Source organism: Uloborus diversus, chromosome 5, assembly GCF_026930045.1.
Source record: "Uloborus diversus isolate 005 chromosome 5, Udiv.v.3.1, whole genome shotgun sequence".
NCBI classification, from domain to species: domain Eukaryota; kingdom Metazoa; phylum Arthropoda; class Arachnida; order Araneae; family Uloboridae; genus Uloborus; species Uloborus diversus.
Window position 1 is genome coordinate 139,983,878 of NC_072735.1, and position 20,799 is coordinate 140,004,676.

The 20,799-nt window shown below is 32.2% G+C and overlaps 1 protein-coding gene across 1 annotated transcript in view; it reads left to right on the forward strand.

Annotated features, from left to right (window-relative positions):
• Positions 1-484: 484 nt before the first annotated feature.
• LOC129223166 (uncharacterized) overlaps positions 485-20,799 on the forward strand; it is a 128,879-nt gene continuing 108,564 nt past the window's right edge. Inside the window, exon 1 of the mRNA XM_054857734.1 lies at positions 485-722. Within this exon, the coding sequence (XP_054713709.1) occupies positions 485-722 (238 nt within the window). The remainder of the gene's footprint in view (positions 723-20,799) is intronic.

Genomic DNA, 20,799 nt, shown 5'->3' on the forward strand with positions numbered 1-20,799 from the left:
ATAGACCCGAGTCAAGCACAAGAACTGTTGCGCGTGACGTAGGTGTGAGTCATCAGACTGTATGCAGAGTGTTAAAGGAAAATCGCTTACACCCCTTCCATTTTCAGAAAGTACAAGCATTGAATCCGGCAGATTATCCTCTTCGCGTGAACTTCTGCCAGTGGTTGTTGCAGCAATGTGCGTTGCAGCCGGATTTCGTAAAGTCGTAAGTCATGTGCTATTTACAGATGAAGCGACATTTTCACGCGAGGGTGTCTTTAATACGCACAATTCCCATGTGTGAACAACCGATAATCCACATGCAACGCGTCCACATGCGTTTCAACAACGTTTCAGTAATAATGTGTGGGCTGGTATTGTGAACGACTTTTTGATTGGCCCATACTTACTACCCACGCGACTCAGTGGCGGAGGCTATCTTATTTTTCTGCAAGAAGTGTTACCACAACTGCTGCATGATGTTCCGATCGCCATTCGTAACCGCATGTGGTTTCAGCACGATGGGGCGCCAGCACACTTCAGCATTGATGTACGGAATTACCTGAATGCCACGTTTGGTGCTAGATGGATTGGGTGTGGTGGACCAGTCCCTTGGCCACCCCGATCTCCCGATTTCTCGAGCCTCGATTACTTTTTATGGGGGCATCTAAAGAGTCTTGTTTATGAGACTCCAGTTGACTCAGATGATGATCTCGTCGCTCGCATATCTGCAGCTGCTGCAGGTGTGCGTGAAATACCAGGCATCTTTGAACGTGTACGCCAATCGCTGCACCGACGCTGTCAAGCATGTATCGCTAATGGTGGACGCAATTTTGAACACTTACTGTAAACATGACACTTGTCAACAACGATTTCAATAAAATCTTTGTTTTTCCTTTCGGCCGTTATTTCCCCTGTTTACGCCTAACCACGTCACTTGCGACTATACATTCCTATACAATAAATCCTTGTTACAATGTCCTGTACCTACCATTAAAGTTTGTACCATGAATTCGGGACCACCCTGTATATGTGTAGGAAAATGTTATTGATTTAAGAGGTATTGCTTTGGACGCGTGTACATGATTACACGCATACCTTCTTTTGAGTTAGTAAAAAACATCAATTATGTAATAGACGTAAAAGCAAGTAGTAGGGGGTCCAGATCCTATTTTTTTTATTTAGTGCATAATATCATCTCAAAGACAAGCTATTTAAGGAAAACCAACAACTCGATTACTTACACAATATCTCCGTACAAGATAATCACTAACGCGATTAATCTAACTTCAAGTTTTTTAATATTCTCATGTTGCTGTTTATTTGTCAAAATGCATAAAGCACCACAAAAATATTGAAAATTTGATGAGAAAAAGTAAATTTTTCTGTAAAAAAAAACTAACTCTGTGAGATGAATGAAAGAAAAAATATTGTAATAATGAATGCCTTCCAAAACATTTAGCTTTCTAAACTCATTTAAATATTGAGTCGCAGCAGTTGAAGAACTTGTTTTTTGGTTAGTTCTTTAATTAAAATTTACTGATTTGCATATTTATTTGTGAAACAAAGACCTTTGCTAAAGAAATTAAAAATATACAGAAAAATTAATTTCTACTCACTACAACAGCATATTTTGAATAAAATCATTACTTCACTAAGTAAATGATATAAAAATTAAAAGATTTTGAAAGCATCCTTGTCATGAAACTTATAATTATTGAACAAATATTTTAATATCATAAAATATGTATAACAACTGTTTTAATGATTCATGCCTCAAACTTTGAATTTGTACAAATAATCGATAAGCAAATCTACCATGAAAAATATTTTAGCACACACCATGTAGAAAGAAAAATAAACATTCATGCTATAAATGAAAATAAAACAGAATTTGAGAAAGATACCGTACCGTAAGATACAACATCTTCCTCGTGGTACACATTTTTGTATTTTAAACCATTATATGGATGTTTTTTTTTAGTTTTTTTTTTATTTCAACAATCGTCTTTAATTCTCGACAGAAAATTTCATCCACTAGCAAATTTCATTTCACTAGAAAATCATTTTTTTAAAAACAGAAACGAAACTTTTTGTTTCTGAAAAGGGGAGTCAAAGCGATTTTGAGATTCGTAACAAAAGGGCAAAATATGTTTCGAAACGGCATTACTTTTTCATAACTTTATTTACGAGTATAATTTATGAGGAAGAACTTGATCGTAATCATAACGTTGACAGCCATGTTATCGATTATCGATATTTCAAAACAAAAAACCTTATTGAATATATCGACTGGCGTAAAATATTGACAGCATAATGCCAATATTACTATAAACTAAAAATGTTTGTCTTCACAGCATTTGTTTCGGCAATTTTTATTGGGTTTGCTTTTATAATGATGGAAATATTAGGTTTTCGTTTGTTACTTTTTACGATACGATCGAATGAAAAATAGCAAATTTTTGAAACATTCTTCTGCGGATTATAAAAATGAAAAATAATTTATAAGAGGCAATTGAATAGCGAAATCTCAGTATTTTTAGTGTTTTTTATTTTGAAATGCATAAAAATGACGAAAAAATATTCGTTAAGTAATGAAATTGCATTTCTAATAATTTGTACTGTAAATATACTTGTATATGTGTAGTATATCATTCACCTGTGACTATAGTTTCATATTTCAATCAAACAAAAGAGTATTAAAGAAAATCAAAGATTTACGTAAGATTGCTTTTAACTGATTTATTCTCGAAGTTATATGCAAAACATTTATTGTACTATATTTACTGGTTCGTTTTTGTAGTTATATTTACTGACTAGCTTGTTTTTTGTAGTTGCGTTTGCTTATTGGTTTTTGTAGTTTAATAGTGTACAGTTTGAAAACGTTTCTTTTAAAATGTGAATTTTCAATCGTGTGCCACTGGTGGTTACATTGTTTACTTGCACCAGTGACCTAAGCTAGTGTTGTTCCTGCATTGTGCCATAAAAGAGCATAAGGTTCATATTTTAAAGGGAGTCGGGACCGTGTATACGTGTAATACTAAATTACCACACATTATGTTAATTTTGCTCACAAAAGTTTATGAACCGAAGAGTTAAAAATTTTGCAGTGCCTTCAAGAAATATCAAAAAGTCAGCCTAAGGGAAATTTTGAGGTAATTTTATTTTTTTTTTTCATAATTTATTAAATTTTAACAAATTGTCACTTTTTAGATGAAAAAAAAAGATCGTTTTTGACCAAAAAACAGCTGTAAAGGGAAAAGTGTGAGTTCTAAAGCACACTTCAGTACAATTATGAATATATGAATAAAATTTGGTAAACATTTCGAAGTAAAATGTAAAGTAGTTTTCTACAAAAAAATAACAGGAGTTTTTAAAATTGACGTTTTGAGAAAAGCGCGCTTTAAAGTAAAAATTTAAGTACGTTTTAATGTAATTCAGCTCATCAATATTTAAATTGAACTACTTTTAATCTACATAGAAACAAGAATTTGGTATTGCTTGAAACATCTTGATTTAGATATTTTGATCATATAAAACCGAAAAATAATTTTCAAAAGGTTTTAGGGAATCAACTTCCCTTAAATCAAAAGTTATCACGTCTTAAGTTTTCCAACGTGTACTTATTGTTTTTGATGTGCAATAATATTGGTTTCATTTTAAAACGAGAATTTAATTTTTTTGCTAAAAACTCAAAAGAAAGCGTTTTTTTTTTTTTTTTTTTTTTGAGCAATCACGATTGCTTATTGTTCTTGCTTGACTGTTTTTGGCGTGCTATCATTTTATTTTCCCGCCAGCACCATCACTTTCGACCGGCTCCTCACGATGCTGCTTCTATAGCGAAAGCCGTCTCCAGGTTGCATCCATGTCCTACACACACGCGCATACTTACACAACTACACACACGCACACATACACACACATGCACGCGCACAAACACATACACACATACACCTACACACACATACACACACAAACACCTACACCTACACACATAGACACACAAACACATACACGCATACATACAGACACTTACGCATACACACACATACAACTACCCACACATTCATGCCTGCACACAGACACATACACGTATGCCTACACACACATACACATACCCCGCCTCCACGCACACACATTCATACATCCAACTACCCACACACTTATGCTAGCACACAGACACACATGCCTACACACACGTACACATACCCCCACACGCAAACACACCCGCCTACATACACACACTCGTGATTGCGAAAAACATAATTTGAATTCAAGGTGTCACAATTCAATTTTTTTTTCTTTTTTTTTTGTTTCGGGGGATGGGGAGTGGAGGGAACATTTATTACTGGTATTTTTTGTCATATTTTCGTCAATGGCAATTAATCTATTGCCTGCAGTAACAGTAAGTGGTCGCCGCTTATATGAATCACATTTGTTCTAAACAGTTTCAATTACATAAAATGGCTGATTCAATAAAGAGGCTAGGGCAAAATAGGTGGATTTTGTTCTGTTTTTGACGATTTGATTCATTAAAGCGGTTGATTCAATTTCTCACTGATTCAATTAGCCGGTGTCCACTGTAACTGATTCCTAATATTATTACTCGTTGCTTCTGTGAATGCTACAACAGGAAAAAACCTAAATTACTAACAAGGACTTTCACTTCTTGGAGGGCAAAGAATTAATGTTGCCTTCACAATCGTCAAGAGTTAATGAAATCGATCGCAATCAAGGTTCAGAAAATCATTGTGTGGCCGTGAGAAAAAGGAAAGAATTTTTACGGTTTAGTCGTTGGTGGAAGCAGGTAATTGAAAGATTTGCCGAAGGAAGTAGGGGATTTCTTGTGAGCGAGAGAAATTCTTTCTGGAAAAAACGTTAGTTTATTGGATTAGTTGGGGTGTTCAACACCAAATGTGCTGAGGAACTCATTTGTGTGTAATATCTCTGACACGTTATCTGGAAGCTATCAGTACTGTGTTTTAGAAATCTTAATTACAATTTAGGTAAATATTCCTATATTCTGGACGCCAATTGGTTAAAAAAAAACTCTTCAGCTATGCGAAAAAAACCTTTCATCCATGCGTTAAAAACTGGTGTGAGGAAAATAATTAGTATGAACTGGTAATGATCTCTTTATGTGTGTTTGATTGATATTTTCTTGAGTAATGGTTGATTTATGATCTTTTGACGATTGATTGATGTTTAATGATTGTTGATTGATGTTTAATGATTGAAAATGTTAAAAAATAAATACATATTTCAAGTCACAGACTTTAAATAATATTACACGGCAAATGGATAGGTTTTATGCAACAACAGTAAGTCCTATGAACAAGATATAGATTGCCTGTGCAAGAGTTTTTGGACTACGCAGAAAAAACATGGGAGCTGTTTTTTGCCACAGCCGATTAATTGGTTAAAGCAAAAATATTTTTCACGTGATCTGTCAAAGGATCTCAGTTGAAAACTGAGAAGGAATCGCGGTAACCTTGTCAGCAAGGATGTAACGAAAAATAAACAATATATCTGTATTAAACGTGAACTTTATATCGATCCCATGCAAAGTAAATCAATGAGAAACTTCCACTAACTTCATAAATACTTCAAACCGTCAAAACCATTTGTAGAATATCTTTTCTTTTATAACTTTACATATTTTTGCGTTGAATTACTTCTTGTAACCCTAAAATATTCCAATGCAGTATTTTTGTTGGCTGTCTTGGGGTTTAAAAGCTGTTCTTTCATTTGGAGTTGAGTTTTCGGGTACGAAATTGATAAAGATGTAATTTCTATATTAAAATATCCTCTTTAAAATGTTGCCTTACTTTTCAAAATAATGTAAAATGTAAAGCAATACAACGGAGGAAGAACTGCTACCTCAACAAAAAAGTGAGTTGTAGTGTGCGTCACATTCGGTCTGTAGTGTCAGTTACATAAATATATATTTACCAAATGCTAAAAAGTAGGGTAAATGCTAAAAGGTAAAAAGCTTTTTTACCTTTTCAGCTTGGTCCGAAACTTTATCATTTAAGAATCGTAATAACTTTCGGAAATATATTTCAAAACAATAGAAATTGAAAACAAAATATGTACGAATTTATGACAAAGTCATTTTCCTATGATAATTTTGTGTATTTCAGAAAACATTTGAGACAGTGAGAAGTAAAGGGGTGGCAGTGGCAAAGTTAAAAATTTGGAGATAACCAGTACAAATATTATGTAAACCTCTCCTCTGTTTTGGGGTAAGAGATAGTACTAGTAGCTCTGGTAGGTACTGCCATACAGCACGAGTTAGAAAAACTTTTCAATGAAAACCTTTCTAGGACCTTATCTTTAAACGCGTTTTTATCAGAATTTGAAAATATCCCTTTGCTTCTCACTGCCTCATTTCATGTATTTACATAACTCGATCTAAATCTAATTAGTCTGAAGTAGTTCGTTAACTACCTAAGAGGATCGTAAAAGCAATAAATTTTAGTTTTTAATCTGTTACACTGCTCTAAATTTTGTAATGTTCTAAACATTTTAACTTGTATCAACCTTTATTGATTGATATTGAATCGTACTTTTATAGTTTAAGACCGAAAAAAGAATTAAAAAAATATATTGTTTTACTCGTATATTTATAATTTTACATTGCCCAGTATGAGTTGATTAAACTATACTGCCGTGTGCAGGCAAATGGCAGTAACTGCAAATTTTGCATTTTTCTTTTCTTTTTTGAGCAATCACGATTGCTTAATTGTTCTAATTTGACCGTTTTTGATGTTCGTGCCTCTTTCAGCTTAGACAAGGGGCCTGCTGCAGCACCACCCCCCGCCGTCCTCTGCACGCGCGGCTCTGAGCACTGCCTCCTGGAATCAGTTTTTCCTGGTCGATGGCGTCCATGACCTACACACACGCACGCTCATATATACACACACACACGCTCATACACAAGCCTTTACACACATACGCACACGCCTACGTGCATACCCACAGGTCTACGCACACGCACAAGCCTACACATGCACGCAAGCGCCCCTACCCACACACACACGCCTGCACAACTCGTGATTGCGAAACATATAATTTGAATTCAAAATTTCAGGATTCAAATTTAATTTTTTTTTTTTTTTTTTTTTTTTTTTGCATTTTTGTCATCTATTGTACGTTGTCTTTACTGTACAAGCTCGCTTATTTGGTTTCCGCTGAAAAAATAAGGCGCGTAAAAGACGTCCACTTTAAACAACATTTTCCTATTGTTAGTACTGAATCCAAAACGCGTTTCCTCAAATATCTCTAAAACTCATTTCTGCAGAAACTGCCGTTTTCCTGCACACGGCACTATAATACTTCTATTAATATTAATATTCTAAAACCCTGTAAGATACACATATATACTTAGAAGTTAAGTTAATCTTATTACCTACCTCATATTTATTTCATTATTACTTTTGTAAAAATAGGAAATATAACTGTAGCGTAAATATTGAAAGAACTAAGATTAATACTTGAAAAAAGAAATGTTTATCAATACATTACTCATCATAGGTATATCATTTCCGATACATTACGAAATCTTTAACCTCATTGCATTATCTACTTCTTTCTTATCATTTTATGTTTTAGTCGTTAAAAATTTTCCGTTTCCTCCTCAAATTGTACAAAGTAGATGTTGAAGCTAATGAGGGTAGACTTTAATGATACTCCTACTTCTCAAATCCGTCTTTTTTATTAAAATATCATCGAAATAATTGAGTTCTTCTCCATCTAATAATACCCTTAAAAATTTATTTTCAATAAGAGTATTACTTGATTTTCTTTGTTTATGAATTTCTTTGAAAAAACATTCATCATGGGTTAGATTACATGTTTTGTCGATGATTTCTTTTACTTAAGTATAATGAGGATTACTATTCCGCTTCCGCATCTCAACAAAGAAATTCGGATGTTTTTTTTTACTTGATTCTATTATTTATAGAAATTGTTGTCATTAAATGGTAATGTAAGTTATTAGGTATGGAAATTAAAAACTTGTGAGGAATTTTCGCTCTTCAAATAGGACGTTTGAGGCAGTGAAACAACGGGATGTAAGTGACAAAATTAAAAATTTGGAGATACTGTTTGACTGCGGATTGTATGTAATCTGGCAATCTGCCAAGACAATTCCATCTGACTGAATCAAGCTGGGGAGAAGGGAAAATAACTATAGTATTTTGATGCACGCATTTTATAATGTCACTAGTGCCTTATTCATTTATTGCATTCTCTAAAATAAGATAAGGGAAAACAAAAATAGTTACCATGGAAACAATAAAAAGAAAATAAAAGAAAATATTTTCATTTCGTTCAGGAACGTAGAAGCAAAATGGAAAGTTCGAAACTTTGTTGTGAATAAATAAATCAATTAGTTTTTGCCTTGAGAATATAGATCGAATATACATTAGATTAAAAAATTGTTGCTGAAATAGCAAATTTTAATTTTTACAAAACTAAGGCTAAATAATAGAGGCAAAAGAGCACATCTGTAACAAACAAACTAACACCCCTATAAACTAATAGATACGTCCATTTCCGCCTATAAACCAGATATTAGCTTTTCCATGTAATCGATGGTCAGACAGTAACCAGTACAAATGGTAAATGAACCTCTCCTCTGTCTTGAGGCGAGAGATAGTACTAGCAGCCCTGGTAGGTGCTGCTGTACAGCATGTTTTAGAATCTTTTCCTTATCAAAGCCTACCTAGAATCTGAACTTTAAACGTGTATGTACTCGAAACTTTAAATAGTCCACTTACACCCCTTTGCTTCTCACTGCCTCATTTGTGAACTTTCGCTTGAAATTTGAATATAAAATAAATAAAATTAATTTCAAAAAAAAAGAAAGACTACTTTTAGACAAGTTTATTGTACTGTACAAAGTAAAAGAAGAATTATATAAATTTTGTTCCCTTCACCTTAAATTTAAAGTCACAAAAAAAGGGAGAGGGGGGAGTAGCCTTTGATAATGACGCATTAATATAATATTATATGTATTACCGTTAAAGTATATAAATGTAGTTATTTTATAGAATACCTAGTTATTCCATGAAATAACTAGGTATTCTATAAATTAACTAATGAGAGACAGTTTAAGTGTAAAATAAACAATTTATCTAAAATGAAATAACTAAGTGTTCTATAAATAAACTAATGATAAAGAATTAAAATGAAAAAGAAGCAATTTATCTGATTTATGCAACGTATAAATGGTATTTATGGAAACGTACCATAAAACCATTTGTTACAACAAGGATTACTAAAATGACACTTGGAATTACAAAGAACGTTATTTCTAAAACATTTTTTGTTGACACACCGGGTTTTAAACGTTATTCTATGAAATAACTCGTTAAACCATGGAATACAAGAGAGTTTTACAATTTAACGGACACGATCAGTTATTATATGAAATAACTAGGTATTCTGTAAAATAACGGATTTCCTACTTTAACGGTAACATATGCATCTTATCAACATGTCATACTCAAAACCTTAATTATATGACAGGTTAGGAAGCTATTCGTAATATTTCTACGCATTAATCATAGTACAGTATCTATGAAAATACAATACTTAATTGCAAAGACATGTCTTCTGGGCACAATTTCTTGTAAGTTCGTTTCCTTGGAATTTGTTAAAGTAGAGATAACCATTTCGTGTGCCAATTATCCGACAACTTTATCACAATCTGATCTCGCATTAGACAGCGGTGTTCTAATTAAATCGTTTCTAATTAGGATGATAATAATTTTCTGCTAAGCTGGCTGACTAGCTCGTATTCGTGCTGCAATGTCATCCTGGAAATGGAGAGACAGTGAATTTTATTGATTAACGCACGAGGTTTCTGGCAGCAAAGAGTAGATAATGTGACAATCATTTTCTTTTCTCATTGTAATATGAGGATGAGCTTAATTTGAAAAATTAAATGTATACATTAATTAGAATATTTTTATGTGTATGTAGGAAAGTAATAATACTCATAACTGAGTTTCATTTGTTATGAATGCAATTAAGTTATTAGTATTATTACATTTCTCTAAGATATCTTCTAATATTGGTGCTCCCCTCAAAACATGAATTAGGATCTAGTGGGGCCATAAAATCGAGAATGTTCAACTTAGGTGCATAATAAATACAAGAACCTGTTCGAAAGCTTCAATTTTTCACTGTTTTTTTTCACTACATTAATGAAAAACACGTTACATTGAGCTTTAGGAAGACAAAAATGGTTTCAAATAGCATTAGGGCATTCTCTTTTTCATATGTTCTTGAAAAAAACCAAACGAAAAACAAATCAAGTTTTACCTAATGAATCAATGGATACAAAATATTTTTAGTTCTAAGCTTATATTTTTATTGATATTTACTAAAACTTTTCCAGAACATAATTTTTTCTCCTAGAATGAGTTGAAAGTTTTGGCTGCAAAAAAGTGCTATTTTTTTTCTTCAAATATTGTAGGAGTACACTAACTCTTGCACTAATTCAACTTATATTATGTTTAATCTAAGTTGCATGTTATCAACTTTGCCTTAACCCAGTACATGCTTGGTAAACTAAACATTTAAGTAATATCTGCCAGATAATTAAGTGATTTTAAATGAAGGATATCTGCTAAGCCTATTGTATGACCAATTCAACTCATCTTACTTGAGTTGTTCTAAAATACTACGGGAAATGAATACAGCTTAGCTGTCACTGAAGACCTGTTCTTGAAAAGTGTGAAAAGCTGCCTGAATAGCCAACTTGATTGAAATTTTAGTTGACAAAATTTTAGAGAGAAGCTAGCACAAGTGCTCACAGATTAAAAATACTTCACAAGCAAACAAAACGGCATTTTTCACTAAATATTGTATTGCCAGTATTAAAATTTTGTATTCAAATCGTAATGCCTACCTTTAAAAATCTGAATTTTCTATATATTTTTTATTTCCAATGCCTGGCAGCAAGAAAAGGTTGCAAAGAACAAAATGGAAAAAAACAAACACAATACACAGAACAAGGAACAATACAGAAACAATAGAGTGAAATATTTAGCTGCCGATACGCTCTCTTGCTTCCCAATAACGGTCACACAGGCTACGTCTGGAAAGCTGGGTGCAAGTGTGCAGGTGACGAATGCCCATTTCTTCGTTTGAATTGCAAAGGGCACAATTGGGACTCTTGACAATCCTTAAGCGGTGAAGATGTTTTGGTAAACAGTCATGGCCAGTTGAAAAGTCGAAACAAAGCTACTGACTCTGCTCTTGGTGCGGAAGGGACAAAATCACGGTTTGTAAACCAAACTTTGTGGTTGCTTCTAGCTTTTGGGTCTTGCCAAAAAAAAAAAAACTCTTGATTTTTTCCTTATATATAACTTAATTGCATTGAATGAGACTGGCTCATTTGATAGTTGAACAATAGCAGACCCCCTCTTGGCCAGAGCATCAGCTAGCTCGTTTCCTCTAATCCCACTGTGTGCAGGGATCCACTGCAACACCACTTTTATATTCTGCTGCACCAGATCGTTAATGAAACTGCGACATTCAGAAATTTCCTGCGATTTGCAGCTCTTTATCGATGCTATCGCCTCAATAGCCGCTTGATGCCTGCCAAAGTTGTAGACCATTTTGCCGGTTAAACCGTTGCCCAGGGTGCACCACGTGGAGGTAAGTCTACAATGCACCCCATTATATATATATATATATATATATATATATATATATATATATATATATATATATATATATATATATATATATATATATATATATATTGTGTTTTATTTGATGCATGACTATTTTGGCCCTCTAGACTATTCTGATTTTTAAAAAAACTTGAAATAGTATTGAAATATATATTTTGCATTTAAATATGTATGAATTTTTTTTAAGTTTTTATAAACAGTTGTGAGAGTTTTTTTTTTTTTGCAAAACTTAGCCGTTACCACTATTTTCTTCTTAAAGCAAATGAGGCATCAAAATCTGAAAGAGTCTCAATGATGTCACGTATGAATTTAAAATAAGACAAAAATTACTTTTTAGTAGAGCGGAAAAGATCCTTTGATGTTTCGAATTTTCGCATAACTCATTCCTGAGAATATTTCAAAGCTTTTTTGTGCTTTTTTCAAAAGATAAACTAAATTTTTGTGAAGTTTTAACCATTTAAGCCTTTTTTTTTGTGAGGTAAGATTTGATGGAAAATGATACGGTTTTCTTTAGTCATTATTTTCAATTTTATTACACTGTTTATTTTGTTCAATTTTGCACTGAAAATGGCTTTCGAAGAATTTAGTTCAGATACGATTGAATGATGCAAATCACTATAGCTTAGAATATGAGCATAAAAAAATCGAAGATCAGGCATTAACACATGTGTTGCACAGTTATTAGAAATAAATGAGAGAAGTGTGGGCAAGGAGGAATTTATTTGATTTAATTAAAATAATGAATTCATATCTATCAAAAGTGAAATTAGAACCTAAACGCTTTAGAAGTATCTCCAATTTTTAAATTCTGTAATCAATTTTCTATGTGGTATAGAATGTTATTTTAATTAGGGTATGTTAATCATATGCGTATACCATACAAATAAGTTATTATTAGGAGATATTTTATTTTGTCGTTCTAAAGTATGACTTGTGAGCTTTCTAGTGTCTTTTAACTTAAAAGAAATATACTTGATTTTAAAAAGGCTACTTAGTTTAATATCCGATTTAGGTTGATCTACCCTCATTCGAGTTTCTTAATACAGTAGACCTTCATTTTACACGACATTGATTGTACGTGGTTTAAAATTTGATGTCTATATCCTGTTTTACACGAATTGAAATTTGATTTTGCGCAGATGTGGCACAGCCAAACAGAGACTTTTCCCCTCCTTCAAAATCCATACCCCTGAGATTCCAGACAACATGCAATGAACAATACTTCGATTTGCTAATAAGCATGCTTGGGTCACTGAACACATTTTTTTTTTTTTTGTGATTAAAAAAAAGAGTTCGGGAAGCAAAGTTATTAGACTCACTGAAGAAGAGCTTTTGGAAGAGACAAGGGAGGACGAAACCACCGAGGGAACTGATATCAATGACACAATCAAAAACTTTCACATTGAAAGTTTTGAGACGAGCATATCATTTATGGAGGTCAGGAGAGCCTCTCTCTCCCCAAACAGGCAGTTTTGGAAAGTTAAATTTTTTACATGGTTTTTGTTGTTTTCCAATTAAATTCTGCATTGAGTGTGTGCCCTCTTCCCTCACCTAGGAAAATTCGAAATGGGGGTCTGATTACTTGGAAACTTCAAACAGTCTTTTTGATTTGTTTGTGAAGGAATACCCCGTTACGGAAATGATGCAAGAAATCAAGGCTGCCAATATTTTATTGTTAAGGAAAAAAATTGTTAAGGAATGCCCAAACATGGAAATAATAATTCATTCAGTTTATCTACCTCTAGAATAAAGCAGTTTATCTCTCAAACCTAAACCTTATTTTAAATACTAATATTAAATCTTAATGAATATAGTTTTGATTTACGTTGCACTTTTGCGGAACGTTACTCCAGCGTAAAACGAGGGTCTTTTAAAAATAAAAATGTAGATAAAAATATTAAACTCGATGGTATTGGGATGTTGCGAAAGAGGTCAAGTCATAGAGTTGTGTTGATTTAAATTTTCAATTATTGAGTAATGGGTTCGTTTCCAATATTTTTAAAGTATTTTTTCTGAAAGAACATGCTTAAAAACATAAGATCTAACAATTTTTTTAAATAATTTGTTTAAGTTTAATATTTTAAAAAAAATACCTAAATCGGTGATCTTCCATTGTTTACATTTCTTGCCGATGACATCACAAATGATGAAATGCGATTCTGTGTTGCCATTCACAGAGCAAAATATTTAATTCGCATCTTTACTCACGTGTATGGCGACGATATGATTGATAGCAAGCGTAGAGCTCAATATTTAATTTGCTTATTGATTATCATAACGTGGAAACGCGATACAAAGATGCGCCAAAGAGCATCATTTGTGAAGTCATCAAGATCACGCCTTGTTTGAAAAATCAGACATTTAAAAAAATTAATTAAAAAATACCCATTGGGAAAAAATAAAAGAATTTTCTGGATCCATGTTTTTTTTTTTTTTTTTTTGCTTATTCTATCACTTTCAGTGACTAAAAGTACTACTTTTGACTGAAGGGAACAACCCCATTCTGCAGATTTTTTGCAGTTATCTTTCAATTAAAGAAGCAATCTTGCAAAAATCTGCAAAATCTCTGCAGATTTCTGGCAGAATTTTGTAAAGGTTGATGCTTTCACAAAACTACGAAAAAATCTTTTTCCTGCCAAAATATTACGTTGAGAGCCGAATAAGCGTCATTTGCAGGAAATTTCAATCCACATCAAATTTAAAAAACCTGCAGAAATTTTGCTGTTTTCTGCAAAATTTGAAGATGTCTGGTAAATTACTCAGATACTGAGACTTTAAATAGCAACAACTCTATGATTGGACTACGTTTCCTGAAACAAATCTATATCATCGTATTTGTATTAGTTTTAATTACATTTTTTTGTATAACTTATCAGGAAATTCGCTGAGAGTAAGCCAACGTAAGCAGGATCTTAGATTAATTTATGATGTAGTGCAAATACAAATAAATGTTCAAATCAACTCGAACAAAAACCTGTGAAAGCTACATACATCTATAATCAAGTCCAAAGACCAGACACATTCATTTACATACGTACGTTCAAAACTATACCACCATTGATATTACCTCAAAAAATTATTTGCTCTGCGATTCAATAGAAGAAAATCATTTTTCCCCCCACTATGCTTTACCTTCCCGTTAAATACCCAGATAAATTCCGTTTAAAAATGCAAAACATAATTGACAGTAAATACGGTAGAAAAATGAGATATTCAATGTAAGATTGTATTTTTGACGCATTCTATTCATATTGGACTATGAACGTAAGTAATTTGCTTTGAATGATGTCCGTCCTGTTCCATAAAGACAGATCATAAATTATAATAAAAGTAGAATAAATCGCTATATAAACAACTCCAATTGCTACAATGAAGAGCTGTCAAAGGGAATGTATGCTACTTGAAGATTATGGAATGGAAAATGACATTGTGTCAATTTTCTCTTTTGAATTATTCTTTTATGGCGTAGAAAACTCACAAGAAAAATATTTTTTTACGTCCAATTCCACGTTTACAGCATAATTCTTAATAAACGAAAAAATGTTTCATAAAAAGCTGTTATGAAGATTTTTCTTTAAAAGAAAAAAAAGAATTTTAAAACCATTTTATCATCCGTTTGGCTTAGAAAATAAGACATTAATGTAGATTTATGTTGCAATTATTCTGTAAAGAAACATCTCTTTTAAAATTTGCATATGACAAAAATGATACTTTTCTCTTATTTTTTCTAACCTTTCTAATTTATACTTTATTACTAAGTTTGTGAATAACAAACAATCAAACACATAGTCTAAATATTTTTTTCCACTAAATACTGCAGTGAATTTTAAGAAGCAGCACAGTTAAGATTTATTTTAAAACCAACTAAATAAAAACTTTAACCTCGTTCGTGGTTAAATAGTTTCAAAAGTAACCTTTTAGAAATTACGAAATATTTCTCATCATAAGAGGAAACTTACCCATTTGGTTCACATTTACTTCAAACTGCTCATTAGACTAGTTAATAATGAAGGTACTTGCATCTATTTTGAGCTTGCTGAATTAATTATGCCGTAATCTTTTGCAGAAATACACTATTTCTATCTGTCAAGGATTAGTGGATCTCAACTTTGAGTTGAATATTAAATGTTTCTTATAAATATTCATGAAAAAAAAAGGAACGAAAGTTTAACGTAGGAGTCCAAGCTGCACAAATTTTACTGTTGCATATTTTCACTTGTAGTGGTTTATAGAGAAACTTTTTGGGGATACAGGTGTCAAAAATTAAATGCAGTTGAAAAAGATTTAGAGGAAGGCACTGCATCACTCTGCGCTGCTTAGCCACTATGATAATAACATATTTATATTTCTTAGTGAATATTTGCTTGAAAAAATTTAACTTTGTTCACAATGCTGTGGAAATTCCTATTTCGAGCCTAACCCCTTTTTACTGAGATAAAAGACATGTATTGCAAACCTAAGTCGCCTGTAAAACGGGCTTAGGTCCCAAAACCCCATATTCTCCTTCGGTTTGCTATCAACGGACATCAAATCAAACCATCATGAATTTTGTAATTACAAGGTACCCGATTTCAATGTAAAAGAAGTTAATTTCAGGATAAAAAGGCAACCGAAAAAATAAAGTTGCTTTTGTAATTGTATCCACTAAACAATTATTAGTTTCTTTTATTGCATTTCAGAAAGAAACTTTTTTCGCATTTTTTCCGACTCTTAATCTCGTTATCCAGATGTAATAAACTCGCGTCAGGATTAGAAGACTTGACACCTAAATTCTTCCTACATAAATCGCTTTGAGAACAGAGATACAATGAATGGTTATCATATGAATAGTTGTAATCTGGATGCCGAAGAGTTTTTTGATGTTCACTAACGTTGATAAAATTCTTGAACAAGTTTTAAACACGTCACAATTGCCATCTTAAAAAAAATAGATAAAACGAGTCTTCCCTAAGCATAAAAAAAATCTGCAGTCATTCTATTAGAATGTGTTTGTTAAATTGTTTTCAAAAACGTGTAAAGCTAGGACAAACAGACTTTCGGGTATTTCCACTAAGCTTTAAGGAAAAAAAATCTGCAGATTCATTCACTTGTTTTCTTATAAGAATTTGGAGCGAAATTTGTTTCAATTGCCAATATTAAATACAGTTTTTTCCTTTAGGCTTAGATGCAATGTAGTTAATTCTCTCCAAGCTCTGCACTTTTCGCCGTTTTTTTTCTCTTGATCTAGAACTAAAAACAATGCAAGCGCAGATAGAGAGATATTCCTTGTGTTTTGCTCCAAGGAAAAGCTTCATCTGTTAGCCATAAAAATGTAATCGAATCATTTATAATATCGTTCCCAGAACAAGCTGAGTACTACTTATTATGATACAGTTATTTTTACAATATATGCGGCAGTGAGAAGCAAAGGGATGTAAGTAAACTATTTTAAGTTTTTTAGTAAGACGCGTTTAAAGATCAGATCCTAGGTAGGCTTTCACTGAATTTTTTTTCTAAATCATGCTATACAGCAGCATTTACCAGGGCTACTAGTACAACCGAAATGTGAACTGTCTTTTTTTTTCGCCAAAAGCTGTGAAAAAATCGAAAGTATTGATAGAGTTATAACGTGGTCACAAAAAAAGTTTATAAATAAAATATATAATAAGCTCATGATCGTTTAAGCACTACACTCAATCGAGGTATCTTTGGGCAAGTCCGGATAACTTTGAGCAATCCATACTTTTTTAGTTTATTTGATTAAGGCAAAAAAAAAAACTCAAAGGCCCTTCAATGTATTCTTCTCTCGAGGTCATAAAATACGATTTTTGCTCTTAATAACTTTAAAAAATACTATAATATAAAGCATATGAAGTGGCACAAAGGGTATGCTGACTGAATCAAAAATGTCTGTATTTCACTTTCCGATACTATTCGTAATATCGTTCTTTGGAAATAGAGATTGAAAACATTTATATATATATATATATATATATATATATATATATATATATATATATATATATATATATATATATATATATATATATATATATATAATATAATATATATATATATATATATAATATAATATATATATATATATATATATATATATATATATATATATATATATATATATAATATAATATATATATATATATATATATATATATATATATATATATATATATATATAGATAAGTGCAAATTTGAAAAAAACTGAGATAACATGTTTTGTTCTGCTTTAGTTTTTTTGGGGTGAGTAAAGTAAAACAAGTGCAACAAAACAAGTAAATGAGCACTCTAACCAGTGGACAAAAACAAAATGTGCTATATGTTTTCTCTTTGGAACTGTATAGAAGAAAACTACACCAGTCAGTTCATTAGAGCAAAACATTTCGAAACCTTATTATTCGAATCAGATGTAGAACTCTTGTTTCACTGAGGTGAGGGGGGGGGGGGGGGAGTGTTTCAATCGTAGTTCTACCCTGCAGTGTTTTAACTTATTATTTAATTAAAGGAAAACATGGGGGGGCACTCCCCCTCCAAACACACTGTGTAGCAAAAAAACTTTCAAATGCTCCCGAGGCTATTCCGACTGATTCTTCTGCAAATTGACTTCCTGAATCCGAATATGAGCTCCGTTTTCCTCCTACACGTACCGATTTTTGTAGAAAAGCAACCCCTTCCCTGTTTTTAAATGGGGGGGGGGGTTACAAGTTTTCTTTTTTTGCTACATATGCACAAGATTTTGAACTTTGCACATCTCTAGTCATTCAGAATAATGTTTTCGGTTATTGTAATGCTCTTTTCCCCCTCTAAATTAAAAAAATGGCTCTGAATCGGAGGGGGGTTTCTAAAAAGGAGGGGGCGTGATTGGGTGTTTGTATTTGGAAACAAGGGGTCATTTTACATAAGAATCAGCCAGAAGAATGTCTTTTTGAATGAAGACTTGCGATCCAACTCGTATGCAACGTGCGACATTCACGAGATATTTTTTTTTTTTACATCGCAAAAATTTTTTTGGACATGAGAGTCACAGAAGCGAGTCTTATACTCTCATTCTGCCCTAAAAGTTTTTTAAAAACATCTTTTTTAAAAAGCAGGATAAAAATATCGTTTTTTGTGATTTTCCTAATATTTGGGAGGGGGTACCCCCCAAGTCCCCCTTTTTGCGATCGGTGTCCATGATCTTGAGCTTTGAACCTCTCTTGCCTGCCAAAACTATGTTAGCAGTTAATATAAAGCTTCTTCAACCTCCAAAAAAAAATTGCTCTGAAACTGAAGAAAACTAGAAAAAAAACTTAGGGGGGGGGACCTTTAAAAAAATTGGTACGTATAGGAGGAAAATGGAGGTCGTATTCGGATTCAGGGGGTCATTTTACACAAGAATCAGCCGACGAAATGTCAGAAGCATTTTGAAGGTTTTTTTCTTTTTTTTTTGCAGCACAGTGTTATTCGTATTGTTATTGATAATGATGGGGAAATTGCAGACAATAATCTGTTAATCTGTCGTGCAACAAATGAGTCACATTTAAAAATTTGAAACTAAAAAAAAGGTATATTATTCCACAATTTCGTGTATTATCTTTTTAAAATTTGAAAAAGTTTTGAAAACATCCAATTTTGAAATATCATAATTCTTTAGAATATCTCTAAGTGTTTCAAAACTTTGATATCTGATATTTAAACTAGACTCTTTCGCAAAGTAAAAATTTAGAAACTAACAAAGAAAACTTGATTTTGAAATAAGAACAAATTTTCAAAATAACTCATGTTTCCTTCTTCCCATTTTATTATAATACTATTTTCCCTCAGTCTACAAGAGCATTAAGAATTGCAATTTGAAAAGTATCTCTTTTGCTAGAAAATATTTTTATCTTCCTCTAAAACGATAAAACGTAATGAAATCGATTTTAATCAAGGCTCGGGAGACTGTATGGCTTTAAATTCCCCAGTTGGGACATTATTTCTCGATGAAGTAGGCCCATTGCACAGAATTCGATAATTGAAACAAGTAGTTAACTAAAAAAAAAAGTCGAAAGAATAAATTTTTCTTGAAGTTGATAGAAAAGTAGAGCAGTTTGTGATGACTTCGGCTCTTTAGTTTTGGGTTAAATAAAGATTTAGTTTTAATTCAATTCATGAAGCAAAACTCACTAAGAGCACTTGAACTTTTAACCCTTTCAGTTTAGGCTTTTCTTTTTCTTTTTTTTCCGCAATTTTAAAATATACCGGAATTTCTCTAGTCATTTTGAATGTTTGGCATCAGCTCTTGATTTGTCAGCAATAATCCGACCAGTTCATACGTTACTATATTTAAACAATAATTTTCTTACTTTGTAACAAAATATATACGGAAAGATGTAAATTCTCTAATTTAAAATATAATTACGAAAAAAAGTAACTAATGTAATTGCTGCTATCACTCAAAGATTACAGTAAAACCATAACATGAATAATATCAAATATTGATAATGGCACTTTCATACTGAATAAACTTAAGAGTTAAAAAATAAAAAGTTATTCTCTTATATCAGACTTCCTTATTTAATTTTCATTACACAGCACACCAAGTAGCGTTTTATTTAAACCAGTTCCATCCCTTTATTTTATTAAAATATTAGTAATTATTTCTTAAATTTACACGAGTGGAAAAAAACATGCCACGTTTGCTGACTTCATTTTTCCGAAAAGATTTTTTTTTTTGCTTGGGTAACATTTGTTGCACGACTTCATCCTAGTTTCTCTTTGAAATGAGCGGTATTGCGTAATTATTTACAAATAAAAATAATTTGAACTGAGCTACAGTTGAAGTAATTAGGCCTCTTTTTTTGGCATTTTTAAAATTTTCCAATCAAATTCCATTCAAATTTATGTTATTTCTTATTTTTCTGCCATGTAACAGTCTGTGCAATCAAAAAAAGGAGTTGATTAAGCAATTTACTATTATATTGCTGTTGATGTTACGAGCATACGTTATTACAGTGGTTATGTGGTAGAAGCATGGATTGAGTTAGCTATCAAGAACCATACGTGTCTTTTGCAGCGCTTTTCGACCTGATTAAGAGGTATTCGTTGCAAATTCCTTTTGACGTTTTTTTTTTAAATAAAAGAACAGATTAGC